At 38.4% G+C, this 13,155-nt stretch overlaps 1 protein-coding gene across 1 annotated transcript in view; it reads left to right on the top strand.

Moving 5' to 3' along the window:
- Positions 1–12,823, top strand: part of LOC126273324 (lactosylceramide 1,3-N-acetyl-beta-D-glucosaminyltransferase A-like) — a 77,473-nt gene extending 64,650 nt beyond the window's left edge. The window contains exon 5 of the mRNA XM_049976870.1: positions 12,336–12,823. Within this exon, the coding sequence (XP_049832827.1) occupies positions 12,336–12,723 (388 nt within the window). The 3' untranslated portion in view covers positions 12,724–12,823. The remainder of the gene's footprint in view (positions 1–12,335) is intronic.
- Positions 12,824–13,155: the final 332 nt, after the last annotated feature.

Genomic DNA, 13,155 nt, shown 5'->3' with positions numbered 1-13,155 from the left:
TTTTCATAATGTTGTTATGTTCCACCCTAGATTTTCCATAATTTGATTTTGCCCAACAGCTTTTATTCCATTCCATAACCCAGATTACTATATTCAGTGTCCATCCTTCTTTCTCTTCTTTCCTGTGTTTCTCCTGTCATCTTACAAACCACTCGGCATGCACTGCTTATGAGCCACACTGTATCAACCAGAGTGGCTGCACACCACAGACTCATACAAGATGGCTGATTGTTGGTGCGGTATCTCATGTCCCTCATTACTGCTGCCGATAACATTAATCTTATACCTTCAAATTGATCACTCTTTCTGCATCACTCTTGCATATTTTTATGTGTTATTTCCTTACCTTTCCTGTGTCACATGACCTTGTATCTCATCCTAACAACCCCTCCCCATCCGCCACTTCTTCCCCTCTCTATTCCAGTTCACACCCACTAACGTCACCTGATGTAGTCCCCCTATACTATCTCCCCAAACAAAGAGACTACCACTTCATAATATAATAAAATAATTGAATAAATGATAATAAAATGTTGAAATGCTTGGCTTTTTAAAATGTATTGCAATAATGAGATTAATTTTTCGGCATGAATGACAAGCACAATAAGCTGAGCTATACCTGGAAGTAAGTTTGTATTAGTTCATATTATTTTGCAGGGGGGAAGGGGGGGGGGAAGTAGTTTATTTCTCCGCTGTAGATTGGTGTTTACCCTTCTTTACAATGCTACACTTGGTCGCTGTGTTCACCTTAGGAGTCTTGACTGTGGTCCCATTGAGCTTATCGAATCTCCATAATTTTCCAAAGTACATAGGTGAGCTTCAGTTCTTGTAATTATCATACTATTTGAAATAACAACTCACACGACCTTTCTGTTAATAAAACTATACTGTATTTTTCTAAACAGTGCACATATGAAATACATACACCTCACTTATTCATAGCAACCCCAAAATGGCGATCTACAATCACTCGCTAAAAAATGGCATGCTTCTCACTCGTTCACTAGCTGAGTGCGAATCCTTCCTTCCTACTCTGGTGCAAGAAAAACAACTCTGTTTTTTAACAACTGAAAATCAAAAATACATGACGGTAGGCATAGACTCTATGCTTGGCTACCGCTTCATCTTTTCTCTTTGCCTTTAAAGAAGACGAAAACATAAAAGAAATGAAGGTTTATCACATCCTGTCTTCACATTTATCCACCCACATTGCAATCTTTTTATTTATTTTTTTCTTTGATCTTATTGTGTCTTCACACCAATTTCAGTTGGTTTTTGCCTTTCACTATCAACCTACTACCTTAAATTTCATTTTTTCCCCTTATTTCACCTGTTTCATCCTTTTTGTGATTTTTCCCACATGTTTGGGTGTATTTCTGCAAATTTTTTCCGATGTAATTCTATATTATTTATGTATTTTATGCGTTTTTATCCACCACCATAGGTCCTTGCTCCTTCCATGTGCATTAATATAGAAAAGTTACCTTATCCTTAGCCAGAACCCAGTCCCATGTACTGTTCCTGTGGTTTTTCTTGGATCATGGAATGCCCCCAAATGGCCTTACCATCCAATTACCCATCTCTGTCTGCCACCCTTCCTTCCACAATGACATCTGTCTGTTCAGACTGCACCAATCCTTAACCCTCGCCAACGTAGTCTTGCAAAAGTGTATCAATCAGGCTCCTTGTAACACTTTCTCTCCATCTATAAAGTTCTCCTGCTACACAATCCCAAATTATGGAGCCTGAGCTGCATTTACATGAGAGTGTATGTGTGTTTTGTCTATTTTCAACAAAGCTCGCTTTCTTTAAGTCTGTTTGTTGTGCCTGTCTGTGACTTAGCATCTCCACTCTATGGTGAGCAAAAACTGATCTATACTCCACCTGAACAGGCTGGGAAGGCCAATGGTACTGACTGGCCGCCATGTCATCCTCACCCCAGAGGCATCACTGGATCTGGATATGGAGGGGCATGTGATCAGCACATCGCTCTCCCAGCTGTATATCAGTTTATAAGACCTGGGCCACTGCCTCTCAGTCAAGTAGCTCCTCAGTTTGCCTCACCAGGGCTGAGTGTACCTCGCTTGCCAACAGCATTTGGCAGACAGGATGGTCACCCATTCAAGTACTACCCAGCCCAACTTCGGTGAGCTTGGTGTTACCACTACAACAAGGCCACTGGCTGTATGGTGAGTAGCAACAATCCTTTTCATAATACTGTTACATTCCAGCTTGGATTTTCCATTGTATAAGTCTAGTTTCTTTTATACCACTGTCCAATAGTCATGTCACCAGTGTAAACAAATAGATCACTGTTATGCTTAATTAACCTCGTAAGTCCTAATTCTGCTAGAGTGAAACAAATTCCCCACCCTTTGCACCTAGCATTAGCCTGTGGTAATCTATTACAGAAGGATTAAATTTCAACATTTCGCTTAATCCAGACCATAATGAGAGTCATCATGTCCAACAATCATTATTTCTGATCACAATAACACTCTACATTCTTGTTAATCACAGCACAGTTCTGTTCATATGTGCCTTGATTTAGGTTACAAAAATCACTCAAAAGTTCTCGAGTTTTGTGGTTTTCAGTGCTCATGTTTTTGTTTATTGTAGGTGCATAGTAGTGGTACAGTGTGATGGGATGGGCATAAGACTAAAATGTTATTTTATAAATTACATTATGCTTGGAAAATAGACTAGGATGAATTTTATTGGTTCGAATGAACCAAAAGAGCTACTGTGATTTTGGGTTATAGAAAATGTTGCTGGTCAGAGATCTAGAAAAATGCATGGATAATGTTCTCCTTATGCAGTATGAATCCTCCTTGTTTTTATGTGTGAGTGACATACTGCAAATCAGGATATACTTCATGAAATTATTGATAAGCAACTTAATTTTCACCAGAAAAATAATGTAGCAGAAGTATGTAGTTGAATGTCAGAATCTAACAGTGATTACAAAGAAATCTGTGACAGAAACCAGCTGGTGGCTCTGAACTTCAAGTTAAATTATTTTAGAAGTTAATTAGCTATGGGCAGTTTAAAGCACTTTACAGAAGGAATGCTTAACTCTCTGTTCACATTGGTTATTATATCGAATTACAATGTATAAGATAGATTATATAATGGTAAGAATGAGATATAGGAACCAGGTTTCAAATTGTAAGACATTTCCAGGAGCAGATGTGGACTCTGACCACAATCTATTAGTTATGATCTGTAGATTAAAACTGAAGAAACTGCAAAAAGGTGGGAATTTAATGAGATGGGACTTGGATAAACTGACTAAACCAGAGGTTTTACAGAGTTTCAGGGAGAGCATAAGGGAACAATTGACAGGAATGGGGGAAAGAAATACAGTAGAAGAAGAATGGGTAGCTCTGTGGGATGAAGTAGTGAAGGCAGCAGAGGATCAAGTAGGTAAAAAGACGAGGGCTAGTAGAAATCCTTGGGTAACAGAAGAAATATTGAATTTAATTGATGAAAGGAGAAAATATAAAAATGCAGTAAATGAAGCAGGCGAAAAGGAATACAAAGGTCTCAAAAATGAGTTCGACAGGAAGTGCGAATTCCTAAGCATGGATGGCTGGAGGACAAATGTAAGGATGTAGAAGCTTATCTCATGAGGGGTAAGATAGATGCTGCCTACAGGAAAATTAAAGAGACCTTTGGAGATAAGAGAACCACTTGCATGAACATCAAGAGCTCAGATGGAAACCCGGTTCTAAGCAAAGAAGGGAAAACAGAAAGGTGGAAGAGGTATACAGAGGGTCTATACAAGGGCGATGTACTTGAGGACAATATTATGGATATGGAAGAGGATGTAGATGAAGATGAAATGGGAGATACGATACTGCGTGAAGAGTTTCACAGAGCACTGAAAGCCCTGAGTCAAAACAAGGCTCCCGGAGTAGACAACATTCCATTAGAGCTACTGACGGCCTTGGGAGAGCCATTCCTGACAAAACTCTACCATCTGGCGAGCAAGATGTATGGATGTATGGAAACAGGCGAAATACCCTCAGACTTCAAGAAGAATATAATAATTCCAATCCCAAAGAAAGCAGGTGTTGACAGATGTGAAAATTACCAAACTATCAGTTTAATAAGTCACAGCTGCAAAATACTAATGCGAATTCTTTACAGACGAATGGAAAAACTAGTAGAAGCCGACCTCGGGGAAGATCAGTTTGGATTCCATAGAAATGTTGGAACACGTGAGGCAATACTGGCCCTACGACTTATCTTAGAAGCTAGATTAAGGAAGGGCAAACCTATGTTTCTAGCATTTGTAGACTTAGAGAAAGCTTTTGATAATGTTGACTGGAATACTCTCTTTCAAATTCTGAAGGTGGCAGGGGTAAAATACAGGCAGCAAAAGGCTATTTACAATTTGTACAGAAACCAGATGGCAGTTATAAAAGTCGAGAGACATGAAAGGGAAGCAGTGTTGGGGAAGAGAGTGAGACAGGGTTGTAGTCTCTCCCCAATGTTATTCAATCTGTATATTGAGCAAGCAGTGAAGGAAACAAAAGAAAAATTCGGAGTAGGTATTAAAATCCATGGAGAGGAAATAAAAAATTTTGAGGTTCGCCAATGACATTGTAATTCTGTCAGAAACAGCAAAGGATTTGGAAGAGCAGTTGAACGGAATGTATAGTGTCTTGAAAGGAGGATATAAGATTAAGTCGAGTGATGCTGAGGGAATTAGATTAGGAAATGAGACACTTAAAGAAGTAAAGGAATTTTGCTATTTGGTGAGCAAAATAACTGATGATGGTCGGAGTAGAGAGGATATAAAATGTAGACTGGCAATGGCAAGGAAAGCGTTTCTGAAGAAGAGAAATTTGTTAACATCGAGTATTGATTTAAGTGTCAGGAAGTCGTTTCTGAAAGTATTTTTATGGAGTGTAGTCATGTATGGAAGTGAAACATGGACGATAAATAGTTTAGACAGGAAGAGAATAGAAGCTTTTGAAATGTGGTGCTACAGAAGAATGGTAAAGATTAGATGGGTAGATCATACAACTAATGAGGAAGTATTGAATAGGATTGGGGAGAAGAGAAATTTGTAGCACAACTTGACTAGAAGAAGGGATCGGTTGGTAGGACATGTTCTGAGGCACCAAGGGATCACCAATTTAGTATTGGAGGGCAGCGTGGAGGGTAAAAATCATAGAGGGAGACCAAGAGATGACTAAGGAGATTGAGAAGGATGTAGGTTGCGGTAGATTCTGGGAGATGAAGAAGCTTGCACGTTTTAAAGTAGCACGGAGAGCTGCATCAAACCAGTCTCAGGACTGAAGACCACAACAACAACAACATACGCTGATCAGCTCACAAAGTTTTACATATATTAAACTATGATGCTAATTTTAATTATTAATTAACATGCTCCATATCCAAACTAATAGTAAAAAGGAATGAGGAGAATTAAAATATGAATCTGAATAATAAATTCAAGTGAAATTTGGTGTAAATAAAAACTTGAGAATTTTAAGTAAGTGTTACATGCAGGTAGGTAAATGCAGGGAAAATATGATAAAAATTAGTAAAACAAAAAATTGCTTAATCATGGGCATACAAAAACATAACAAATGGGAGGAATCCTAGCTGCTGTGGTTTGAGGAACATGATAGTGAACACATGTTGATGGGCAGTTTCAGCATTATAGTGCTGTTGTCTCCTTTCCAAATTCTGGTACTATTTCTAAAACCATATCTTTTGTTATTCTTTCATATTTTTGCTTATATTTATTAGACACTAAAGATCACTATTTACATTGATTAACAGAGAAAAGTTAAACCTGTTAACCTAAATAATAAAAGAAAGTTACAGGAATTCAAGGCTAATAGCTCTCCAACCAAACATGGCTGAAAGTCATTCCATGTGATCACTTCAGTGATTGTGCTTCCAGTCCATCACCAGTATACTATAGTCAGAAAACAGCCACTCACTGCATAACTGAACATGAAAGCCAAGCCAGTTTTAGTGACATGAAAGCAAATTGTTGTTTTATTTATACAAGCTGCAGACATTTGATGCTAAAATAAGCTTATTAGATGAGTAGTTGAATTTCCAGTAAAGACATCAGAACCCTTCAGAAGTTGCCTGTATTACAGGTACACATACTTTGATCATATTCTTTGACCTATGACCCTAAGAGCTGTCAGTGTAGTCTTAATATTTCCTTTGACTGTGCCTGAAGCCTTCTCTCCACAACTTCAAGTAGCTAAATAAAGCTAAATGCTTTTTTCATCAGAAATTTTTGATGCATTTGGATACAAAAACCACCAGAAATTATTGTATTTGAGTGTGATTGTGAGAGGTAATGTACTGCTACATTTTGCATAGAAGGATATAAAATGTTTAAATCATATCAAAGAATTATGCATCAAACCAACTTCATATTTAAGTGTATTAGTAGATTTCACTTTCTGAGATAATAAAAGTGAAAATGCAAGAAAAAGTTTGAAGATTGTGATAGATTTAAAGGTAAAGGAATAAAGCTAGTTCAGAATGATTTAAAAGTATAGGAATATAGCTATTTGAGCCTTCAGTGACTCATAAATTATGCTCATTTCCATGCAGGAAAAAAAAATTATAATTTTCTCCTTCTTCACTTTTTTCTTTGTTTTCTTTTTTTTTAGTATTATTATTGCTGCCAGATATGTAATCTTCATTTATATTGAAAGAAGTAAAACTGTCCACATCCTGAAAGTTGACTTAAACAATCCAGTGCTTTAACTAGGGATGGTCCTGTTGCGTTGGGTACTTACTTGGTTGCTTTTGACATCAAGCTGACTTACCCACTTTAATTTGCACTCCATTCCACAGTGCAACTATGCAGTTTCCACATTAACAAATCATTGCCACTAAAATAGAAAGAGTGGTTATAACAGTTTACAGATTAGCCAACTGTACAGAACTGCCAATTAGTTCATTTAAACATCATCACTTTCTGCATAATGTAGATGAAATATACTTATCTTCAGTTGAACAATACTGTGAAAACGAAAGTTACTACCCACCATAGAGTGAAGATGCTGAGTCTTAGGTAGGCACAACAAAGTTTGAGTTTGTCTGTGTGTGTATGTGTGTGTTTGCCATCTAATTCTGATGAAGGCCTTACTGGCCAAAAGCTAATTTGTGACAGTCTTTTTGGCATGCTTATCTGTGACTCATCATCTCTGTTATGTGATGAGTAGCAACTTTCCTTTTCACAGTATTATTACATTCCATCCTGGATTTTCCATTGTTTGATTATCTCCAGTTAAATCCACACAATTAATAACTTCACGGTCAGTTAAATACTTCTTCCCTTCTTTCACTTCATATAAAATTATTATTTCCACATTAATGATCATATCTAAACCACGTAGTCAGTGAACATCCAAAACTTGACTCAGATATGAATACAGGTTATGGAAGCTGAAATCCAACAACCAAACCTGTATTTCCAGAATCAGTGTTGGAGTATATACATAAACAACTGTAAAATCAGTTAACAGAAAACTGGATCTGTGTGTCTGTATAAATATACACTCCTGGAAATGGAAAAAAGAACACATTGACACCGGTGTGTCAGACCCACCATACTTGCTACTGACACTGTGAGAGGGCTGTACAAGCAATGATCACACGCACGGCACAGCGGACACACCAGGAACCGCGGTGTTGGCCGTCGAATGGCGCTAGTTGCGCAGCATTTGTGCACCGCCGCCGTCAGTGTCAGCCAGTTTGCTGTGGCATACGGAGCTCCATCGCAGTCTTTAACACTGGTAGCATGCCGCGACAGCGTGGACGTGAACCGTATATGCAGTTCACGGACTTTGAGCGAGAGCATATAGTGGGCATGCGGGAGGCCGGGTGGACGTACCGCCGAATTGCTCAACACGTGGGGCGTGAGGTCTCCACAGTACATCCATGTTGTCGCCAGTGGTCGGCGGAAAGTGCACGTGCCCGTCGACCTGGGACCAGACCACAGCGACGCACGGATGCACGCCAAGACCATAGGATCGTACGCAGTGCCGTAGGGGACCGCGCCGCCACTTCCCAGCAAATTAGGGACACTGTTGCTCCTGGGGTATCGGCGAGGACCATTCACAACCGTCTCCATGAAGCTGGGCTATGGTCCCGCACACCGTTAGGCCATCTTCTGCTCACGCCCCAACATCGTGCAGCCCGCCTCCAGTGGTGTCGCGACAGGCGTGAATGGAGGGACGAATGGAGACGTGTCGTCTTCAGCGATGAGAGTCGCTTCTGCCTTGGTGCCAATGATGGTCGTATGCGTGTTTGGCGCTGTGCATGTGCAGGTAAGCGCCACAATCAGGACTGCATATGACCGAGGCACACAGGGCCAACACCCGGCATCATGGTGTGGGGAGCGATCTCCTACACTGGCCGTACACCTCTGGTGATTGTCGAGGGGACACTGAATAGTGCACGGTACATCCAAACCGTCATCGAACCCATCGTTCTACCATTCCTAGACCGGCAAGGGAACTTGCTGTTCCAACAAGACAATGCACGTCCGCATGTATCCCGTGCCACCCAACGTGCTCTAGAAGGTGTAAGTCAACTACCCTGGCCAGCAAGATCTCCGGATCTGTCCCCCATTGAGCATGTTTGGGACTGGTTGAAGCGTCGTCTCACGCGGTCTGCACGTCCAGCACAAACGCTGGTCCAACTGAGGCGCCAGGTGGAAATGGCATGGCAAGCCGTTCCACAGGACTACATCCAGCATCTCTACGATCGTCTCCATGGGAGAATAGCAGCCTGCATTGCTGCGAAAGGTGGATATACACTGTACTAGTGCCGACATTGTGCATGCTCTGTTGCCTGTGTCTATGTGCCTGTGGTTCTGTCAGTGTGATCATGTGATGTATCTGACCCCAGGAATGTGTCAATAAAGTTTCCCCTTCCTGGGACAATGAATTCACGGTGTTCTTATTTCAATTTCCAGGAGTGTAGTAAATAGTACATTTAATAGGAATTTGCTGTTCATTTCTAAGTGACTGTGAGAACTAACAAGAAACTTCTCTCTGTAAGTGACTGGTTCTATCATATTTTGGTTGTGTAAATTATTCTTTGCTTTTAGTACTTTGTTGATTCCAAATCATCTTGTTGAACCAGGTCCGATAACTTTTGGTATCCTTCTTCTAAAGTTGCTTTACCTGGTCCAGTGGATCTTTTGTTCTTTTGTCTCCTTTGTCAATTATTGTGCATACCATTCATTTTTTAGTTTCAAAAAAATTCACTTTTCTTTTGCCCAGTCACTGACTCTCTCTTGTCATTTCCTTGTTCTTCCTCTTTTCTGACTCTAGCAATTTTCTGTTTGTACGCATAATTATTCCTGGTGTTGATGCACCCACCTTCCTACTGCTGCTCTTTACCTTCTTTCTTCTGCTCCTCACCTCCCCTCATGTTTTTTATAATCTTGCTCCAGCCTTTATATCATTTCAGCCTATTCGCATTTCTTTTGATGTTCCTGTTACCTTAAAGTCTCCATAACAGCCCTAAACTCCTAATAGCGAGTGAGATTATGTCACTGGACTCTCTTTCAGAAGGGCAACAGTTCAAATTTCTGTCCAGCCATCCAGATTCAGTTTTCCCATGATTTCCCTACATTGTAAAAGAAAATGTCAGTATCATTCCTTCGACAAGGGCATGGCCCCTTTCCTCACCCATCCTTTTGTAATACAAGTTTGTGTTACATCTCTAATGGCATCACTCTCAATGAGACATTAAACTTAATGTTTCTAGCTTCGTTCCTTACTTACTTCCTCGTTCCTGCATGGATTCCCTTCAAACACCTTTTTTTTGTCAAATGTGTGTTGGTTTGTGCAGTTGAAGGCATTATTTCCCCATGTATCTTCTACAAATTGTGGTATCTATATTGCTAAACAGCCAACTCAGTTCATGGAATGCGGATTCTAGTTGCTGTTTTCCAGTGGCAACCATATTTTGCTTTTTGATACCTCATAAAATTGTTGACTGAATTTAAAAATTTAAAATTCTGTGATAATCTACTTATTAAAAAGTAAAATCTTATATCAAAGGTGTGGTACAGTAGGAAAAGTATTACAATTGAAACTGTGAGTATGTCTTGAGGCAGTGTAACTCATCACATGTAAATAGTCTAAATTTAATCCATTATTTGGGAATGAGAGCAATTAGATACTTACAATAAACTTTACACATAATTTCAAACCTTCACAAAACTTTTTCTTGTTGACACCCCTCACAAAATTACGTAAGAAAAAAAATTTATTGCTTACTAACTTTAGCTGTTCATGCAGTAAAACTGTTGCATCAGGCAGAGAGTTTTGATTTATTTTTCTTTATTACTAACTCTATTTACAGGGCATTTTGCGGATAGTATCTTTATATACCTCTCAATTTGCCTGTAATATTATACCATTGTCTGACACATAGTGCATGAGATATGATGTAATAAACATTGACATGCATGAAAAACTAGTTTTTGTTAAATTATAGAGCCAATTCCACAAACTATAGTCAACCACTGTATGATAATGAGAACACTAGCAACTTCCAACAGACTTTAAACACAATTTCATACTTTTCATAAACTTTTTCTGGCTTAAATACTTAATGCAAAATATATAAAATGTTAACACATTTGTAAAGCAAACAAAAGTTTGAAGCTGGCAAACACAAGGGAGTTTGATTGATTAAGGAATCGAAGATTGACTTAGCCAAAGGTTGTGGCTTTTCAATTGTCAACACTACTGTAATTTTACCATGTTCAGAGTAAAGGTTTGACATGGAATGACATGAAGCTGACCAAATGAGGACAGTGGGATTACTCAGTTGTTTCCTTTACTTTTTTATTTTGTCCTTTTTGCTGTTTAAATAATTTCACTTGCTTTGTTGACTTAGAATCCTTCAACAACATTCTATCAGTGGATGTGCCAAAACTGTCTTTTATTTCATGATCAGACATTAACTCTAAAGACGTACAGAAGCCATCCCATCTAAACAATATGAACTTCTTGAGTCATAAAGAGCAATAAGTTTCTAGAATTTTCTGTGAATACACATTTTTCATAATTTTTAAAATATGCTAAACTATTTTACTCCCTGGAAATCAACCAGGTAGTATAATTACAAAATGCTCAGTCATTTTATAAATATAAATTGTGTGAGGATAGAGAAAGAGTTGAGCACATAAATTCGTATTCATCAGAAAATGTCAGTGCAGAAAACACACACACTATCTGTGGCTTGCGATGATCACAGCAAAACATTTGTTAAATTGAATAACGAAGTCAGATAGGAGAAGGAAATTGGCTATTTTCTGTCCAAAGGAACCAGCTCAGTATTTGCTTTATGTGATTTAGGGAACAAAGAAAAAACTTCCACCTCTGTTTTGCTGTATTTACTTTAGCACTAGTCATAATTTGAGACATCATAAATGACTATTTACAGCAAAGTACATGTTATACTTCCATTAGACATATTTAATATTAATTTTAGTTTTTGTTGATTGGTTTTGGGACAAAACATCTGTCTGGGGTCTACTCATTGAAATATATTCTGTCCCGCTGGATTTATTAAACTGTGTGGTTCATTGTTTAAGATCACACTCAAGTAACATATAACTGACAGTTTTTATATGAACACTGTCATTAAATGACATTTGTTAGTAATCTTTCAACATTTATTTCTTCAGATTGTTCACATGAGTACAAAACACAAATGCCAAGTATGATTTCTTTTGTTGCTATTCTTTTTATCCCAGTTTCATTGGTCTCACTGATCATTCTGATTTTGCTGAAAATATTATCAAGGTATTATGCATTTCTAGTTTCAGTGTCAAAAGAGATGGTTCATTGGTTAGACACTAGTTTTCTCCAGAAGGACAGCAGCTCAATTCCCAGTTTGACCATACATATATAGATTTTCCCTAATTCTTTTAAAACAGTTAAGACAAATGCCGAGATGGTTCCTTTCAACAGAATGTGACCATTTTCCTTTCTCATCCACCCAAATCTGAGTTTTTCTAATTACCTGTTCATCATTAAGCTCTAATCTTTTGTTCTTCCTTTTTAGATACAGTAACGTTCAACTTTCCTTTTTACTCTGATAGCCACCAGAACACTCTCTTTACACCTGAAAACATTCTACAGTTTCAGTATGTCAAGGAAACCTGTCCTTATTTGTTGAATAAACATGGATAACTTATGACAAGCAGTTTATAACTGTACAGAATAATTTCACTGCTACTTAATTCTAGGGGTAATTAGAGTATGTGTATAGTATGTATTCATACCAAAAAAATTTACATACTTTCTTCTGCATAGGTATGCTCCAAGTTATATGTATCCTAGAAGAGTCTACCCAAATTACCTATCTGGTGCAGGATATGTAATGTCAAATGATGTTGTGAAACAGTTGTACACAGCAGCTCTACAGACTCAACTCTTCCATCTGGAGGATGTATATGTGACAGGACTGTGTTCCAAAGCAGCTGGTATTCGTCCACGTGATCATCCTGCTTTCACATATAGACGTCGTAAAATAATTCCTTGTTTGTTGCGTGATCGTTCAGTTGTCACCAGCCACAACATGGAAAGTGCTCACCTTCTGGAGATTTGGCCTCGCATTCAGGACCAAAATCTTGATTGCTCAAATTTCAATGCATCACAGTATGCAAAGTACAAGAACAAGAAGTGCAACGTTCAACATTGAAAAATACATTCAGATTGGGTTTGTTATTATCTTGAATTTTGCATCTGTAATTGAATATTCTTTATAGACTGTGGAGGAGCTGCTCAGATGACTTTGTCACCCCTGCAGATGTACCTGTAATGGAAACTTAGAAATTTCATGTAATGTGCCATACTTCTTCTTCTGATAAATATTTATATTGTATTCCAACATATAACAACAACAGTTAATAACAGGAAACATTTGATCATTCAATCTGACATCAAACAAAAGACTGTGATGTTACATGAATGAATGAAAGATTTGACAGTTCTCTGCAATTTTTTTTCAGTGATGTCATCAGCATAGTCACAGTGGACAGCACAACTCATCACTCTAAGCTGAGACACCAGATCATGGAACAAAATCAAAGCCCTTCAGATACCGTAACTCTTGATAATAATGTGAATGCTG

This window comes from Schistocerca gregaria, chromosome 5 (assembly GCF_023897955.1).
Source record: "Schistocerca gregaria isolate iqSchGreg1 chromosome 5, iqSchGreg1.2, whole genome shotgun sequence".
Classification (NCBI taxonomy): domain Eukaryota; kingdom Metazoa; phylum Arthropoda; class Insecta; order Orthoptera; family Acrididae; genus Schistocerca; species Schistocerca gregaria.
This window is presented reverse-complemented; position numbering and strand designations above follow the sequence as displayed.